The sequence below is a fragment of the Myxine glutinosa genome, chromosome 7, assembly GCF_964187855.1.
Source record: "Myxine glutinosa chromosome 7, kmMyxGlut1.1, whole genome shotgun sequence".
Lineage (NCBI taxonomy): Eukaryota > Metazoa > Chordata > Myxini > Myxiniformes > Myxinidae > Myxine > Myxine glutinosa.
The window spans coordinates 130552287-130572286 of NC_136267.1; the positions used below are offsets into that span (position 1 = coordinate 130552287).

At 44.5% G+C, this 20000-nt stretch overlaps 1 protein-coding gene across 4 annotated transcripts in view; it reads left to right on the forward strand.

Annotated features, from left to right (window-relative positions):
- The window catches only part of PHF14 (PHD finger protein 14), a 325301-nt gene that overhangs the window by 11554 nt on the left and 293747 nt on the right, over positions 1-20000 (forward strand). For 3 of the 4 annotated variants that reach the window (XM_078782297.1, XM_078782296.1, XM_078782299.1), the window contains exon 2: positions 16182-16295. The exons of the other annotated variant lie outside the window; for it this stretch is intronic. In XM_078782297.1, the coding sequence (XP_078638423.1) occupies positions 16182-16295 (114 nt within the window). The remainder of the gene's footprint in view (positions 1-16181; positions 16296-20000) is intronic. 4 annotated transcript variants of the gene reach the window in all.

The following is a 20000-nucleotide window of genomic DNA, read 5'->3' on the forward strand; positions in this document are numbered from 1 at the left end:
ATAGATCCAAAACAGGTAAATAGCAGGATGTCTCAAGAAGTTGTGGTGGATTCGGATGAAACTTGGTGGACAGGTTGGGTTTGCGACAAGGACGATTGGGTTAGATTTTGGTGAAGATCCAGCTACGAGAATTTGTTTGTGATTCTTTACCATTGAGCAGTGTGGACAAAACCAATATACAGTATAGCATCATATCTCAAAACGTGGACGGATTCAGACGAAATAAGGTTGATGAGTTGTATAGGTGACAAGCTGATTCGATTTTGGTTCACTTCTGAATCCAGACCCGGCCTATCAGTGGGATACAAAACGTAAACTGTTCAGCCTGGTGGAGGAATGCGCTCTACCAAGTGCCGTTCTAGTTTCCTCCATATACTCTTATCATCGGTTTTCCTTCTGCTCGGGTAATTCTGTTGTGGACACCGATTTACTGCTGCAGAAATGTACGAGAGTTGCCCTGAATGTCCAGAGTTCAGTGCCGTGTGGTGCCTCATTAGTATTTGGCAGATTTATGAACCAAAATATTTGAAGATCGGAAGATTTCAACAGGACGAGACCTCTACTTCCATGCAGATTCTGTTGATGTTCTCTGGACATCTCCCAAGGATTCTATGCTGTGTGACACCTTGCTATGTTTTCCATGCAATGAACTAATGGTATCTGAGGTCCCATTCTCCACACGTTATCAGACATCCTCGGTTCTCTTATGAGGCAAGTTGTGTTCCCTGCCGCTCCTATCAGGGAAGTTGTGCGAAATCCCTCAGCTGCTGATACGGAGAAAATATGCAATTATTGATCATCTACATGGAACATGTATTTTCAATGTCAGGAAAGTCCTGCAGTTTACCTCATTTCTGCACTTCGTCCATTATGATCTTCTGTCAAATCCAGCAGTGTATATTAGATGGCCACTCTGTGATAGGTGCAGTCTTTTGAGATGCTGAACCCCCCCTTATGCTCAGCGTTAACCTTTCTTTGGCAGACCACATCACCCAGCTGGCTTCCAAAACGGGACACTTCCTTGGAATTCTCTGTACAGGCAGTCTTCTTAGTTGTGTGGAATAGGTATGTTGTCGAGTGGAAGAGATGGGTGGGGTACGATTTTGGGGGCAAGAGGTATCTCCATGGGGGGGAGATTATTTGGCTACTGGATAACTTTTATCTACCGCTGGAGAGAGGTTTCCCTTGGACTGATTGTTCCATCGGCAGGATCTGGTTCACAAGGTGTGCATGTGGAGCTGCACGTGGGGTCATGTGGAAGAGTTCTTGTCGAGATGCTGCAAGTGCCATGGTTACACTTGTCCACTTTTGGCTTGATGATGAGCATGCATGATGCTGATTGGTCACATGTGAGGACTGAGTATAGCACAGGGAACACAGGGAACACTGAGTATAGCACAGGGAACGGATTTTAGTGCATGGAGCACCAGCCCTTTCCTCGTTATTTTTTGGGCTGGTTGGCTTGATTACAGGTTGAGGCAATGTGTGAAGTGAAACTGTGCCCGGAAGTGATCCCATGATATAGAGTTGCTCATCTATGTATGTTGGAGAAGGTAGGAAAGTGTATGCAGCCCAATCATTAGCACCTCCTTAGTTGTTTCACCACGATAATCACCAGGTAAGCACTCCAGTTGTTCCTGTCTTGTAACAGTGTATAAACCCAATACTTTCATTTTAAGTTCCATGGAATATGGCTCCCCACTATGGACTGGTGCTGCGGCTTCTTATCTAATGCCGTCCATTTCATTGGCCTAAAGTATGAAACAGACAGGTTACAAAGTCTCTTGGTGGTGGTTTGTATCCAGCCTGTGGCTGCTTGGCTGCATCCATTGCTGGAGGTGTGGCTGTGCTGTTGATGCAGTGCCCCCATTACCAGTTAGCTGGTACTCATTTTGCCGATCTCGGAAGGATGACAGGCTGAATCGACCCACCCGGTGTTATTTAAGGGCTCCACCGGGGCTTGAATTCAGGACCTTAAGATCTCAAGCCAGACACTAATGTGCGTTGGTGGTTGTGCTGTCATTTACCATCTTTATCCTGTTCTTGCCCCTCCAGACCACAGGCATTGTACCAGAAGCCCGTACCATCCTTGAATCTTGAGTTAAATTGCCATTACTATGATTTTCTACGGTCTCTTCTCTCACCTGTGGATCTGTCTTTCCAAGCTTCTTGTGCCTGTTTTCTCCAGCATTTCAAGACTGGCACCTATTGTCCCCTATTTCTACCTCTGAAATTGATATTTTTTACCTCAGCCACCAAAGGTGGATGGAGGTTATGTTTTCACCCCTGTCTGTCTGTTTGTTACTTGCTGGAATAGATTCCGGCAAGTATGTTGGTTGGTTGGTTTGTCTGTTTGTCTGTCTGTTTGTGCGCAGTACTACATCTACATCGTTGCACATAGCATCGCCAAACTTTACACACATATTTGTCTTGCCCTGGAATAGACTGTGCCCAATTTTTAACTCTCTCGGCCCAAGGCCTCCACGATGACGTCATAATTTGACAAGTACAAAACTTCATCCAATCAAGATAAAATTTCTTGAGCGCCATGTCGGCATAAACTGGTGGAGAAAAAAAAGAAAAAAGATGTCATCCGTCACGTGGTACGGCCGCCATCTTGGAAAAACTGAAAAAGTTTGTACCTCTATATCTCCGAAAGTGCTGAATAGCAAAAATTGAGACATGGCTCATTGCAAAGAACTCTCCATGGGGAATAAAATATGTTGTTGATGATGTCATAGGTGCCTCCTTTATGATGTCATAATTCGACAAGTACAAAACTTCATCCGATCAAGATGACATTTCTTGAGCATTATCTAGGAATAAATTAGTTTGGAAAACAAATAATGATGACGTCATTGGTCACGTGGTTCGACCGCAATATTTGTTTTAACACAAAAGCCTTAAAAACCACTGAAAATACATCCTGGCGAGGGTTTGCAATCTCTGTTTTTTTTCTTGTTATCCTTAATGTCAAGGTCACCCAAAACGTGAAATCAGGGGGGGTTGAGGTTTCATTTAAAATATATTTCAAACCACTATAACTCTAAAAGTACAAGAGATATGCATACACTTACTGTTACTGACATATAGGAAGTCACATACGACATTTCATTTGGCACCATGACCTTTGACCTTGAGTGACCTTGAAAGGTCAAACTCAAGGTCAAATATATATATATATATATTTTTACTAATAACTCTGTCAAACATTATCCGATTCCCTTCTAACCAACACCAAAATGTTCATTATTCAATTCCCGAAATATAACGTGGCATAAAATGGTCAACAATGCTTGGTTTTAATTATTTTTTGGGGGTCAAAGGTCAGGGGGCCAAGTTTTCATTGAAAATATATTTCAAACCACTATAACTCTGAAAGGACAAGAGATATGCATACACTTACTCAGATACCTTCCATTGCTTAGCGTATATACATATAAGATTTCCTGCCATTTTGATCCAAAATGGCCGATAAAAAAAGTACATTCCGGCAAGTCCTCGGTCTCTGACCGATTTTTCATTACTTGCAGATTCCGGCAAGTATGTTGGTTGGTTGGTTTGTCTGTCCGTCTGTTTGTGCGCAGTACTACGTCTACATCGTTGCACATGGCATCGCCATACTTTACACACATATTTGCCTTGCCCTGGAATAGACTGTGCCCAATTTTTAACTCTCTAGGCCCAAGATCAAGCTCAGTCACCCAAAACGTGAAATCAGGGGGGTTGAATTTTCATCTAAAATATATTTCAAACCACTATAACTCTAAAAGTACAAGAGATATGCATACACCTACTGTTACTGACATATAGGGAGTCACATATGACATTTCATTTGGCACCATGACCTTTGACCTTGAGTGACCTTGAAAGGTCAAACTCAAGGTCAAAAATTGTTTTTTTTTTAAACTAATAACTCTGTCTAACATTATCCGATTCCCTTCTAACCAACACCCCTGAAAAAAAAGTACATTCCGGCAAGTCCTCGGTCTCTGATCAATTTCTAGTTTGTCCGTTTGTGAAACCCAGAAACCCAGAAACAGACCGTAAAGGAGGGTTTACCGTGGGAGTTGTTGTATGCAGATGATCTGGTTTTGATTGCGGAAAGTATGGATGGACTGAAGGAAAAGATGAACAAGTGGAAGGAAAGTATGGAGACAAAAGGTCTGAAGGTGAATATAGGAAAGACGAAGGTGATGGCAAGTGGTAAAGCATCTGGTGAGGTGGAAAGAACTGGGAAGTGGCCATGTGCTGTGTGCAGGAAGGGTGTCGGAGTGAACTCCATTCAATGTACAATGTGCGCTGAGTGGGTTCATCAAAAATGTAGTGGTCTGAGAGGGTCATTAACCAGTGTGGCAGCTACATTCAAATGTAAGGTGTGCACAGAGGGAGCTGCAGATGGAGGAAATGTTGAGTTGGATCTTGGAGACGGCGTGAAGCTGGAAGGTGTGAAAACATTTTGCTATCTCGGAGACATGCTGAATGGAGAAGGTGGATCAGACTCAGCAACGGTTGCTAGAGTGAAATGTGCATGGAAAAAGTTTCGGGAACTGAGTGGCGTGCTGATGAGGGGAGTGTCGTTGAAGCTGAAGGGAAAGGTGTATGCTGCATGTGTGAGAAGTGTTATGATTTATGGAAGCGAGACATGGGTCATGAATGTGGAGCAGCAACGAAGGCTGGAAAGGGTGGAAATGCGAATGGTTCGGTGGATGTGCGGAGTGTCGCTGAGAGAGAGGAAGACAAATGATGAATTGCGAAAGATGATGGGAATAGAGCCTGTGATTGATGCTGTGAAGCGGAACTGGTTGAGATGGTTTGGTCATGTGTTGAGGAAGGATGAAAGTGACTGGTTGAGAAGAGTGATGGAAATTAATGTCGAAGGAAGTAGAGGACGGGGAAGACCGAGAAAGACTTGGCTAAAGACGGTGGAAGAAGACATGCGGGCAAGGGGGTTAACAAGGAGAGATGCAGAAAATAGGGCAAAATGGAGAAGATTGTCATGGGGACCGCAAGGCTAACCCCCGCTCTTGCAGGGAAAATGGCCTTAAAATGCATGTTGTTGTGTTGTTGTTGTCCGTTTGTGAAAAAAAAATCTCAAAAGGTTGTGGACGGATTCGGACAAAATTTGGCAGAGATGTAGTGTATGTGACGAGGACAAAATGATTAGATTTTGGTGAAGATCCGGATTCGAATCTGGCTACTAGAATTTTTAGTGATTCTTCACCATTGGGAGATAGGGAGATACAATACATAGCAGGATATCTCAAAAAGTTATGGATGGATTTGGACGAAATTTGGTGGACCGGTTGTGTGTCTTACAAGGACGATTCGATTCGATTTTGGTGAATATCCTTATCCAGATCCAGCTGGTATAATTTTTAAGTGATTCTTCACCATTGAGTGATATGGCCAGCCAGGCGGAGCTATGCTCTCTTGTGAGTGCCGTTCTAGTTATTTCTTTAATCTTGCCTCACTTTTTTCTACCACTTTTATCGTCATGCTGTAGTTCATCTGTGTTCTTGTGTACTTGTTTCCCCTTTGCCCCACTGTCTCTTCAGCCATTGTTCTCTTTTTTTTTGTATCCTTCCATGAGCCTTGATATTTGTATTAAAATGAGAAAGGGGAGGATTGGGGAAGGAAAAGGAAGAGCTCTGCTTTTGAGCCAGGATTTTAGATTTGAACACCATGACACAAAGATCGGGTTGGCATGATGGTGTAGAGGTACGCACAATCACCTCTTAGCCATGTAGTCTGGGTTTTAATCCCAGCCCAGCTTTACACTCATCCTCTTGTTTCACAGGCATGGTGATGTGCCAATGTGTGTGCGGTTCCTCGTTCCTCGGATGGATGCTAAAATGGGCTGTACAAATTACAAATTACAAATTCCTGCTCTAACTTCGTGACCCAGATTGCAGCCTAGTAACTGCTTTGGTAGCACCAATGCTTTCCATAGGGCATGCTCCATGATGATGATGATGACACAAATGCCAGGTTTCAAAATAACTCTAGATGAAAATGTAATTATAGCCTAACAATCTTGTTATACAAGCTTCCTTGTCACTAATGAGCATGCCATTGTGATCTGTATGTAGTTGTTTCTTGATGTGTGATGAAAACAGAGCTACACAGTGCATCATACCTCTTGAGCTTGAATTTTTCTGGTTTAGTATGGACGGTAGTTACAGATAAATAAAAATTATGGATATGTGCGGAAATACAGCACTTTGTACATACCCTCAAAATGCCTTGGGAGACCAGAGTCGCTGATTGGCTCGCAAGAGTGTGACTCAATGGGGAATGTCATCCATTGTTGGGAAAGCAGAACAGACCTGTGGGTTCAGGTTGGAAGGTAGTGTGGGATTTTGCTGGCGGCCAGGGTTGAGCATAGTGGGGTTTGCTCGGTAAACATCGTTGTAACATTACAATAGGTGCTCTTGTGGAAAAGCACTGTTCATGTTTGTACACATGTGAGCCGACCAAACTGTGGCAGAGACCACTGGTGGAGAGAGATGCTGAGCAGGCCACAGACACACCTATAGAATATGAGGTTGCAGAATTTGAGATGTGTGATGAGCCGTCACCTGAAATGGTTCATGTGAACTGTGGGTTAAAACTCATTGGTTTGAAGGTGAGCTCTGTTGGTGACTTGCAACTGTTTTTAAGAGTCATTTTAAATGTGAGTGGCACCATCATGTCAACTGTTTCACATCATGATCCACAATGCTCTTTCTTTCGGTCATGATTAGTTGTGAAACCTCTCCTCTTGGGAGGCAGAGTGTGAATTGCGAGTGGGGGGAGGGGTTGGAATGTAGAGATTGTGGCATGAGGAGGCTTGTCCAATCTAAAATCTGGAGAGTTACACACAAACACGAGCAAACTACGAGCTGTAAATAGGTCTCAAAGCCTTTTTTTGCAGACACACCATGGCTCTCTATCCAAAGCTTGGCAAATGTGTCTGTCATTCCTACTTGTCGAAAGTTGGTCTGTCATTGAAATGATAGACATGTGAGCTATTTCTCCAATTTTATTTATTACCTCAATCACCGAAGCTGGGTGGAGGTTATGTTTTCGTGGTTCACTCCTTGTGTGTGTGTGTGTGTGCGTGTGTGTGTGTGTGTGTGTGTGTGTGTGTGTGTGTGTGTGTGTGTGTGTGTGTTTGTGCGTGTGTGTGTGTGTGTGTGTGTGTGTGTGTGTGTGTGTGTGTGTGTGTGTGTGTGTGTGTGTGTGTACACGCACGCACTTACACTTGCCTACAGGTCGCAATTTTAAACCGATCTTCACGAAACTTGTCCCGGTGTGTACCACGGTTTAGAATAGGTACACCGTATCCTTGCGTGTCGTAAGAGGTGACTAAAAGGGTTGGCATCAGGAAGGGCATCCGGCCATAAAACATTGCCTCAAAAACGGAACCATGACAATTACAATTACATATGGGCAAGGTACATCCCGAAGTACCCCGTATGGGTCCTCACCCCCTCTCTTCAAAAATCAAGGTGGGGAACCCGATCGAAGCGAGGGTGGAAATCACTCCATTTATGACGACGAAACGTCTGATGGAGGAGATTGGTTTCTGAGGGTTTGGGACATGGAATGTAGGGACAATGACAGGGAGATCAGGAGAAGTGGTGGAAGTATTGGTCAGAAGAAGAGTGGACATATGTTGTGTGCAGGAGACGAGATGGAAGGGAAGTGGTGTGAGAATGGTGAAGGGTAGGCAGGGACAGAAATACAAGTTTGTGTGCCAAGGGTGCCCGGAGGGCGTGAATGGTGTTGGTGTCCTGTTTTCTGAGGACTTTGTAGACAGTGTGGTGAGTTGACGAGAGTGAGTGAAAGGTTGATGGGGAAAATGATGATTGGAAAGCTCTTGGTGAACGTCATGTTAGGATATGTTCCGCAGTGGTCGGAGCGATGAAGAGAAGGACAGGTTCTGGTGTGCGATAGAGATGCTGATGGAAAACGTGAAAGATGAGGAAGTTGTTGTGGTAGGAGGAGACCTAAATGGACATGTGGGAAGGAGTTTCGACGGTTTTGAGGGAGTTTATGGGGGTTAAGGATATGGTGTGAGGAATGGAGAAGGTGAAAGGATTTTGGATTTTGCCGATGGAGCTGGTTTGTTGATTTGTAATACTCAGTTCCACAAAGCGGACAATAAGCTTGTTACATACACGTCAGGTGGGTCGACGACAACCGTTGACTACCTGATGGTGCGTAGACGAGATAGGGGGAACCCGGAACCTCCGGGACACAAAGGTGATCCCGGGGGAGGAGGCTTTTTCACAGCACCACTTGGTTGTCTGCGACATAAGGGTGAAATGTGCGAGGAGAAATCGGCAGGTGAAGTACCAACCGAGAATAAAGGTGTGGAGGTTGAAAGAGGTGACAGTGAGGGAGGCATTAAAAGATAGGCTGAGTATGGAGGAGAATGATGTGGATGAGCTTCAAAGTGGTTGGATGTCAATGAAAGATAGTTTGTTGGGAGCTGTTGGTGAGGTATGTGGATGGACAAAAGGACCACCAAGGAACTCGGAAACATGGTGGTGGGATGATGAAGATGGAAAGAGGATTGACGAGAACAGGAAGAAGTTCAAGGAATGGCAGAAGGTGGAGGGTACGGGGGCAGAAGAGGCAGAGCATGAAAGTTGTAAGGCAGCCAAGAAGGCTGCAAAGAAAGAGGTAGCAAAGGCGCAGGAGGCATGTAGGAAAATGTTCGGAGAACGCTTGGATTTGGAAGAGGGTCAGAGAGTAGTATTCAGGATTGCAAAGCAGAAAGCGAAAGAGAGGTGCGGTGTGATGGGGGTGATTTGCTTGAACGGATGAAGTGGGGCAAATCGTTGTGGATCCAGATGGAATTAAAGGAAGATGGAAGAGATATATGGAAATGCTATTGAATGCAGCGAATGAATGGGATGGCAACATCGAGAGTAACCCAGTTTTAGGACCGGCAGAGAAGATAACTGAGAAAGAATTTGAGGAAGCGATAAAAGCAATGAAGAGTAGAAAAGCGGGAGGGAGTTGTGGGAGATATGTTGAAGGCAGCGGGAAGTTGGGGTGTGAAGAGAATGATAGAGATCTGCAATCTGGTGGTGAAAGAAGGCCGCATTCCAGTGGATTGGGAACTGAGTACCCTCGTCCCTCTATATGAGGGGAAAGGTGACCCTCTGGACTGTGGCTCGTATTGAGCGATAAAGTTATTGGAGCATGGAATGAAGGTATTGAAAGAGTGTTGGAGAAGAGGATAAGGAAGGAAATGAAGATCAAGAAATGCAGTTTAGATTTATGCCAGGAAGAGGAATGACAGACGTGCTTTTTATTGTAAGGCAGTTGCAGAAGTACAACGGAGAAGAGGAAGAAGTTGTTTCTTGGCTTTGTTGATCTGGAGAAAGCATTCAATAGGGTTCCACTCAAAGTCGTGACATGGGCATTGAGGAAGTTAGAAGTGGAGGAATGGTTGATCCGAGTCGTGATGACAATGTATGAGAGAGAGCGCACGGCTGTTAGGACAAAGGACGGGAGCAGTGGTGAGTTTGAGGTGAAGATGGGAGTGCATCAAGGGTCGGTACTAAGTCCACTACTATTTGTAGCTGTGATGGAGGTGCTGGTTCATAACGTAAAGGAGCGTTTACCGTGGGAGTTGTTGTTTGCAGATGATCTGGTGTTGATTGGAGAGAGTATGGATGGACTGAAGGAGAAGATTAACAAGTGGAAGGAATGTATGGAGGCAAAAGGTCTGAAGGTGAATATCGGAAAGATGAAGGTGATGGCAAGTGGTAAAGCATGTGGTGAGGTGGAAAGAACTGGGAAGTGTTGGCCATGTGCTGTGTGCAGGAAGGTTGTCGGAGTGAACTCCATTCAATGTACAATGTGCGCTGAGTGGGTTCATCAAAAATGTAGTGGTCTGAGAGGGTCATTAACCAGTGTGGCAGCTACATTCAAGTGCATGGTGTACACAGAGGGACTTCCAGATTGAGGATATGTTGAGTTGGATCTTGGAGACGGCGTGAAGCTGGAAGGTGTGAAAACATTTTGCTACCTGGGACACATGCTGAATGGAGAAGGTGGATCAGACTCCAACGGTTGCTGGAGTGAGATGTGCATGGAAGAAGTTTCGGGAACTGAGTGGAGTGCTGACGAGGAGGGGAGTGTCGTTGAAGCTGAAGGGAAACATAGGCCAAATGTCAACAACCATTTCAAATTTCTAAAATCCTCAATTTTCATCCGATTGACTTGAAATTTGAATGGGATTTTCATATCAGTGAACTGAATTCAACCGCCAACTATTTTTGAGGTCAACATCGGCCAAAAGGTCAACATAGGCCAAAGGTCAACCACTTCTTTCAAATTTCTCAACTCCTCAATTTTCATCCGATTGACTTGAAATCTGAATAGGAATTGGATATTAGCTTACTTAAACCAACCACTAACTATTTGAGGTCAACATAGGCCAAAAGGTCATCATAGGCTGAAATTTCTAAAATCCTCAATTTTCATCTGATTAACCTAATTTGAAGACTATTTGAAGATCAGGTTACATACAAACCACCAATTATTTGTGATGTCAAAATGATGCTCTGCCGAGTGCCATATTACTTTGTTCTCTTTTGCCAAGCGTTGCTCTGAGTGATTTTTCATTTGTCTGTCTGTCACTGGCCCGCAGGTCACTATTCTGAACTGATTATTTTGAAACTTCACCAAGTTGTAGAGGTCGTCACAAATAATAAGCCTAGATTTTGAGGTCAAAGGTCATCTGGAGGTCAAATTTCTAAAATCGCCATTTTAAATCCGATTGACTTGAAAATTCAACAGCATTGCATATGGAGTCACTAAATTGGAAAACCAACTATTTTTGAGGTCAAAAGGTCGAAGATCAACTCAAGGTGAAACTTCCAAAATCATCAATTTTCATCTGCTAAATCATCAATTTCCATCCGATTGATTTGGGAATTGAACAGCATTTGCATAGTGTCTCACGGAATAGGGAAACCAACTATTTTTGAGGTCAAGAGGTCAAAGGTCGACTCTAGGTTAAACTTCTAAAATCATCCCTTTTCATCTGAAAAATCGTCACTTTTCATCCTATTGACCCGAGTTTTGATCAAAATCATTAATTTTAATCTTGATGAAATGAACAATTTGATGGATCAATGGCAACCTTTTTTGGGGGAGGTGTGGTGGATTTTGCATGTATCGTGCTCTGCATGACGTCTTCTTTGTTTATTTGTCTGTCTATGAGCAGGATATCTCAAAAATTTGTGGATGGATTCGGACAAAATTTGGTGGAAAGGTTGGGTATTTGACACGGACGAAATTATTAGATATTGGTAAAGATTCAGATCTGGATCTGAGAATTTTTCAAGTGACTCTTCACCATTGAGTGACACGACCAAAACGGATATATAGCACGATATCTCAAAAAGTTATGGGCGGATTCAGATGAAACTTGGTGGATAGGTTGGGTGTATGACTCGGACAAATCAATTTGATTTTGGTCGTAAATGACAAAACCAGGTGGATGAGTTGTTTAGGCGACAATAACAGGCCGATTTGATTTTGGGTCAGGTCCGGAGCCAGATCTGTGGGATACAAAACGTAAACTGTTCAGCCTGGCGGAAGTATGCTTTCTACTGAGTGCCGTTCTAGTTTACTTTATGTTCATTTTACAGCCTGTAGGTATTCTTCTATTTATGCTTTTTCAACTTGACACCATTGACGAAGTATTGCTTCGTAGCTCTTTTCTATTTCGGTATTACTGACGCAGTGTAATTTTGCCAACCCTCACAACAACGGCTCTGCTCTACCATGCTGCACACTCCACCAAATTGGTTCACTGCGCATGTGTTCTGCGTGCCCAGGGCAGCATCCTTTCAAGGATTTTCGAATGGGCCTCACTCGGATGCGTTGTCTTGTCGTATCAAGTGGTATTGCTTGACTTTTGTTGCGTGTTTTTTTTGTGAAACCTTACCAAAACCCTTCATGAGTAGGAAACGACCAGCAAATACTCCAGACGGAACTCCCGCAAAGAAGGCTCCTAAAGCCTCTAGAATTATGTTTTTAATATTTCGTTTGGTTATGTCAAGATGACAGGAAATTACCGCCCAGAAACACATCCTCAATTTGTAACATCATTCATATGGGAAAACGACTTTTGATTTACGCTTTTTCGAATTACACAAGGGTTTTTCGGGATTAAACTCGAGCGTAAATAGTGGACCAAGTGTATTTTATTTTTGCTTGTTATTGGCTATATTGTTTCATTGACAAACATTGGTTCAAGTGAAGCAACTTGCTTTCTCACCATGGAAAGGTAACTGATTGAGGCCAACTTTAGTTAACTCCGTACAACTCACAAGTGTGTATCCATCCTGTAACATTTCAGAAAACACCAGCTTGTAAACCTCAAGGCTGAACTGTCCAAGTCAAGGTGGTCTTCAGCTTATGCTCCCTTCCATCCTGTTACATACCTCAAATGGCATTCCTGCAGACTCTTCCTGAGACGAGGCAGAATGTCTAAGCTCTAAACGTTTTTTTCCCTTCTAAATGTCGTGTACCTAACCCACCCCCATCCCACTATGTCATCATCTTACCACCTCATATCCACTGCCTGCTGGACTTTGTGGCCCTCTCACCTGAAGAGGTAGAGAAAGTTCTATCCAGCCATGACACTGCTTTGGTGACGTGTCCAGATGGCATTGGTGCCCATGTTCTCCAATCCTGCTCTACCATTCTTGCTACCCCTCTATCTGCCCGATAAAGACTCCCATTCTCCCTTGACCATCTCCCCTTTGCATGGAATTTAGCAAACATCACTCTTGCCCACAAGAATGGTTAAAAAAAATAAATCATCCGATCAACTACAGACGAGTGAGTTTACTTCCAATTCCAATAAGTCCTGAGATCATCATTGCTGCTGATGTTTTGTCTTTCCACTCTTCAAATGGCCTGATCTCTGGCTATCAGTTTCGATTCCATCCATGTCACGGAACTCTGGATGTGTTTCTGCCTTTCTCAGCAATGGTTGGGAAGTCCTAAATCTCAATCGAGAGGTCAAGATCATCTCCTTGGATAGATATTCGGCTTTTGACACATCTGGCATCCTGCTTATTTTTCTAAGTTCTGCCTGTGGCATACAAGGCAACTTTAATTCCTGGATTTCTGACTTCCTCCACTCGCACAATCAACGTCTTGCTATCCATGTAACTTTCTTCCCTCTCCCAGTGGAGGCTGGAGTTTGCAGAGGTCGTCGTGCATTGAGGCCAGTCTTGTTCCTCGTCTCCGTAAACCACCTCTTTGATACTCTGGAAAACCTCTCTTCCTTTTTCCAGATGACTCCACATTGTGTCATCAAGTACCCTGTCCCTCTGCCAGGCTGACAGCAGCTGCATCACTCTCTGCTGTTACTGGAATTGATTAGATGCTTGTCTGATAAATGAACATATTCTTCAATCTTGGAAAATCTCATTGTCTCGCGCTATCCCTTGTTACGTGCTCCTCCCCGACCCCTGGTCACGATGTACCTCCGATCCCCGAGAGGAGCCACGGCAGAAAAGATTTGTTACTCCTTGTCAAACAATATTGAAACCACACCAATGGTTATCAATAAACAAATATTGTATTGAGATCACACAAGAATAACGGTACAACAACAATAGTATTCAACAATACAATCAATTTGTCCTATGATGGTACCATCAGTTTTGCAATATATAACTCACTGTGATCCAAGTGAGTGTAAAAGGTCACTCCTCAATGTCTCTATAACCTTCTCCAAGGCGAAGTTGATTCGCTCCAGCGAATAGTGATGAGGTGAAGAGGCGATTATGCGATCCCAAAGGCACGATCCAGACGTGCGCGTTCACAGCTCTCAGCAAACCGAACGTAGTTGGAGACGAAGCGGTTGCGCACACACACACACATCCCGACAGACGATAGGATGTTGAGAAGAGCTGACTCGTAGTAAAACCTTTGTCGGTGAACGACGCATGAGGTTCAAAATGGCCGACGGCTCTTGCTTGAGTCGATCCGGCCAGGCAAGGATTCGTCGGAAACTACGCATGTTTCTCAATCCCAGCGATAATACCTATCGCCGGATGTCCTTTCAGGTAACTCAAAATTCCCTCGCGACCTTCGGTAGACAACGCTCGCTACGGAGCTCGACGTCACGCGTCTTGTCCGACCTTTTCCGCCACGTCTTCTCCCCTTTTCTCCCTCGTCGTCTTCCGGTTCTCGATCCGGTTTCCTGTTTCATCTAAAATATTAACCCTTTTTGCCTTTTAACAACGATAACCTTACCTTTTAACAACAATAATCGCCGTTTCCTTCAAACCCCAATAATAATAATCATACATAACCCGAAATGTTTCAAGTGGATGAAAACCACCACCACGGAAGTGCCGAATTCGTAACACCCTCAAGAATGATCGTCAAGCAAACCCACCTATCACTTCCCATGGTTTGCCACCGGAAGTGGTTGAACCCATGAAAATATTGGCCTCACTATCAGCCGTGACCTCTGCTGGCCCAACTACATAGCAAAGCTAGCCCTAGACTGGGCATCATCCGGCAATCCAAGTCTTTCCTTATGAAATCAGACCTATTCAGTCTACAAGATCTTTGTTCATAGCTCAATGAAGTACTGCTCTCTGCTATGGGTTTGCACTCCAGCCTCACATCTATCCTGGATTCTGTGAAATCTAAAGTTCTCAACATTATTGGAATCTTCTGCGATGAGGCCGGAACACAGATTGTGTTGCTGTCACATAGTAGGTCGGTGGTCTCTGTTTTTTTTAAATTTTTTTATTTTTATTTTTAAACCGTCATTTCTCCAACATTGCTCCCTCAGCTCTGTCCTCAGACCCTCCCCAGCCATTTCAGGATGCACATCTTCCATTAACCCACTCCAACTTAACATTACAAAATCCTGGGTGACTTCACACCTTAACTCTTTTGTTCCTCACTTCTTCTTCTGTGGAACCACCTTCCGGAGGCCGGTCTTTCCCACACTTCCCTCAAAAGCCCCAAGCAGGCAATGCACCGTTACCTCATATCATCCTCCATCCTAACTTATGATATTTATTACCCACATGAACTCCTCTCAACCCAACTGTCTTTTTTGCTGGTTTGACTGTTTCCTCCCTTCCTCTCAATCTCTTTCTCTCTCCCTTTCTCTCTCCCCCTCTCGCTCCTTTTCCTGTTCATTAATTCCCTTGGTTGTGCTAAAATGTTGCCCTTGCTACCCCACTGGCAGTACAACCTTGCTCATCTACGAGCTTCATTCTTAGAGAGAGAGACAGAGACAGAGAGACATATCTTATTTTAATAATTGTATATGTGTATGTATAAACACAACATTCCGTTCCACCCATTGGTTGGTTAATTCGCCTGACTTCACCCACAATTATTTATTTCATCAAAAATCTTACAGCCACCACATTAGTGCTCACTGCTATGCGAAGCCAAAGCCATCTCGGAGCTGACATATTCACAATAGCCATCCCCGCCCTATAAGTTTTCCCTTAATTGTAAGACTACCAAAGCAACGGTTAAAATAATTTTGAGCCGATCGGTGTCATGGGCCTTATGAAAATCAGCCTGAGTGATCAATGCAGCGGTCTGTTAACTTATACACCACCCAAATAACTGTGGCAATATCACAAGCAAGACTTTAAACCTATGCCATTATAAAAGATCGTTGTCTGAGGTCGTTATTTACTTTGAAGGGTGTGTATATATGCAATATGCATGAAGAAGATAATTGGTTTTGGGTCGTTTATTGTCACATATCTTTTCCGCATATCTCGTGGGATTGTGAGTTGGATAGGTGACACTGATGGGTGGGGGAGGGTGTTTGAAGGCTTGCAGCGGGGATGGGCGTGACACCCAAGGGTTGGGATGGGGAGGGTGAAGACTTGGGGGGGCAGGGGCAGGGGCTTTTAGGTTTGTGAACGGGTGGGAGTTGGAGTTGAAGTCACATTATACATTACGTACAATTTCGAATTTCCACGGGTACCTGCTCGTAGATAGATAATATGACATGACCTGCAAAAATAGTTGACTTTTAATGCACTTATCATGCCTTCTGATATACAATTGATGTGAAATTGACTTTTAACTAGATACAAAATAGAAGCTTACTTGAAGAATTTTCCTGTCAAATGCATTATTTTGCTTTTCTTTGTGGTTATCAGTGGAACGAGAGCCAAACAAAAGAAAAGTGAAGCCAGTTCAGACGCAGCTTCTTGATGCAAACCTTGGTTACGACAGCTCGGATGATAGTGATTTCCAAGTTGAAGATGCATCTGGTGAGTTTTTTGGAGTGAATAATCTTTTGGTTTTGTTTTTCTTTCCAAAGTTGTTTGGAAGTATTTAAGTGAATTTTGTTTGTCGACATTTGATTTTTCTGTGTGTGTATGTACACTACTCACAATAAGTTCGGGATATTGTGGGAGTGAGTTTATTTTTTTTATAGGGGTTATGGTTATGGCATTGAAATCAAGACGGCATCAGCCCACGGGTCCTAAAATCCTGTTCTTCCGCTCTTTCAATCCCTCTCTCTCTGTTCTCTTCACCCTCTCTTTTGCTCAAGGTCAACTGCCATCTGCTTGGAAATCAGCCAACATCACCGCTTTACACAAAAAGGTGCAAAAACAGATCCTAGCAACTACAGACCAATCGGCCTTCTCCCAATTATCAGCAAAGTCATGGAATCCATCATTGCTTCGGATATGAAATCTTTCCTCTTCTCCAATGGCTTGATCTCTGATCATCAATTTGGTTTCAGACCAGGTCACTGTACTCTGGACATGCTGCTTCTGCTGTCTCAACAATGGATGGAGGTCCTCAATGCCAAACAGGAAATTAGAGCTGTCTCCCTCGACTCGACATATCACGTGCCTTCGATACGGTCTGGCACCCCGCTCTGCTCACCAAACTCTCCTCCTTTGGTATCCATGGAAATCTCCACGCATGGCTGGCGGACTTCCTCTCTCGTCGGAGTCAACGTGTGGCCCTGAATGGGTTTCTCTCATCTCCTCTTCCTGTTCAGGCTGGAGTTCCCCAAGGCAGTGTTCTGGGCCCTGTGCTTTTTCTGGTCTTCATCAATGATCTCTCTGACTCTCTTGAAAATCCTCTCTATCTCTTTGCTGATGACTCCACTCTCTGCCGCTCCATTCCTCATCCCTCAGATCGGCAGTTTGCAGCCTCCTCACTCTCTGCAGACCTGGACAAAATCACAGACTGGGCAAACAAGTGGAACATGTCTTTCAATCCTGACAAATCTCACACTCTTACGATGTCTCTCCGAAAAGACCGACTGGACAACCCTCCCATCCACTTTCTGAATAATCCTCTCCAAGAAGTTCTGTCACTCAAGCGTTTGGGTCTCACTATCTGCCATGATCTTTCCTGGGAAAACCACATTTCCAAGCTGGCCTCCAAAGCCAGTCGCCAACTGGGCATCCTCCGTCGTGCGAAGTCCTTCCTTGGCACACCTGAGCTCCTCACCACATACAAGGCTTTCATCCGCAGCTCAATGGAGTACTGCTCTCCCCTCTGGGCTGGTGCTCCTGCCTCACACCTAGCTCGTCTTCACGCTGTTGAAACCGAAGCGTTCAGAATCATTGGAATCTCCCGCGATGACGCTATCTCCGAGGGCCTTTCACTTACTCACCGCAGGCAGGTTGGTGGTCTTTCTGTCTTCTACCGACTCCTCTCCAGCCTTGCTCCCCCAGCTCTCTCTGGGCTCTGTCCCCCAAATATTCCTACAGGTCGCACAAGATCTGCCTGCAACCCTCTTATAGTTAAACTGCCAAAATCAAGACTCTCTGCTCACCTTCACTCCTTCATTCCTCTTTTCTCCCGCCTCTGGAACAAACTCCCTCACTCTCTTCAATCCCACTCCTCCCTCCAGGTCTTTAAAACAGCTGTTCACCACTATCTCTTATCTTCCCCAATCCAAAACCTTGATCTTTTCTACCCCCGCTAATTTCACCCCAAATCCACTTTTTTGAAATACCAACTTCTTTCATGGAAGTCCTTGGTGTCCTTGCGTTTTATACCTATCCTGCCTCCCCCCAAGCCCTCTCCCTCCCACACATCTCCCGATGTCCCTGCTCTCAAATGTTGTGTTTGTGTGCTTCTTCCCCTTCTCTCCCCATCTTGTCGACCGCTCCCCTTTTTATATACTTTGTTTGCTTGTTTGTTTGATTTGCTTGTTTGATAAATGTTAGGTCTTTCACGAGCCTCGACTCTGTATACAAAACTGTGTAAAAAGAAAAAGAAAAAAGAATGCTGTGTTTTTTAACACATTAATAACCATAGAATTAGGACCAACAAATTTTTTCAACATGATTAATACACAAAATCAACCACACTGATGAACCTGCCAATATCCCTAACTTATTGTGAGTAGTGTATATGTGTATACTGATGTATGTATGTATGTATGTATAATGTATATATATATTGTTGTGGTTTTTAGAACCCTCCACTTTGTAAATATTGTAATAATCCCTTATAAATAATCCCCTGTAAATATTCCCATTTTGGTGTAAAAGGTCAAAGGTCGCACCCTAGTTGGCTCTACTTTAGTTATTTCATTAGTATGTGTTTCAGGTAAGGATCTGTTCCCAATAGTTGAATCTGCGTTATATTAATTAAATTAGAGTATTCTTATTGTGGCATAGCCTTCCTCCAAATTGGGCTCCCTTGCTTGCCAGTAGCGTTCGCTGCCTTGCTCAGCCGCCATTACGCACGCGGTCAAGCTGGAGAGGAAGGGCGGAGAGGGGCCACGCCTTCGTTCTTGGCGCAACGCCCCATCAAGGGGCGGACCGGTGAGCGCTCGCGACCACTCAAAGCCGAGGCCAGCTCACCGGTAGGCGGATCCAACAGGCAAGTGGCTTGATAAGCGGGTGCGTGGGACTACTTCAACAGATGCAGGAGACGTGGTGGATGAGCCAGATGAGTGAGAGAAGAGAGGTGCCCGGGAGAACGATTTGAAAGGAGTCCTTGCTTGCCGTTTATGAACTATTGGAGGCGCACAACTGGCAAAGGCTAAGGGACAATTTGTTGCATACGCCGCATCCCAGTCTTTCCCCCCGCGATATAATTGTCCGCTCATGTTAAGCACCACGCGAAGCTGCCGGCCGCTTGCCGCGGTACGGGTGAACACCCGGAGCGTGGACCGGAGCGCGAGCTTGGAGCGGGACCTCGACGCCTACCACCTGCCCGGACCTTTCTCTTCTTTCCCACCACCACCACCACCACCCTTTTCGTGTAAGTGTGTCTGTATTGTCCTGGGCGTGATAAATAAGAGTGTTTAAGGATTGCCCCGTGTATCTGCTTCTTCCTCTTCCTGTACAGTCTTACCTTTCGTTTCTTCTTTGGTTTTGGTTTTGTACATAATGAATAAACCTATGTTCTCCCTTCTTATTCTTTGGGTTTCCTCTCATCCGGTCGCTTTAGTGATTTCTCCATTGATATACGTGGCACGATTTGGCCAAAGCTCAGGATCGGGTTAGTTTTATTGCTAACGGCTCGAGCTTCGGATTGCTAAACCGCTTGGCAATCTTCCATCTTGTCCGTGGCTCGAGCAGAAGTATCGCCCTGCTTTGCGGAGAGGCTGGCAAAGGTATCTGGGAACCCGTTGACTAGTCAACCTGGTCAACCTCAACCCCGCAAAGGAGCGCGATATCTTCGAGGACTCGGACGGCCAGCTTAATAGACGAGGGGATTAAACCCCCCTCGCTAAGGGGAGCGCCGTAATCCGAGATCCGCAACAATATGTACATATGTATATGTATATATACTACATGACCAAAAGTATGTGGACACCCGAACATCAAGAAACTCATTCCAAAGTCGTGGGCATTAATATGGATTTGGTCCACCCCTTTGCTGCTACAACAGCCTCCACTCTTCTTGAAAGGCTTTCCACTAGATGTTGGAACATTGCTGCGGGGATTTGCTTCTATTCAGCCACAAGAGCATTTGTGAGGTCAGGTACTGAT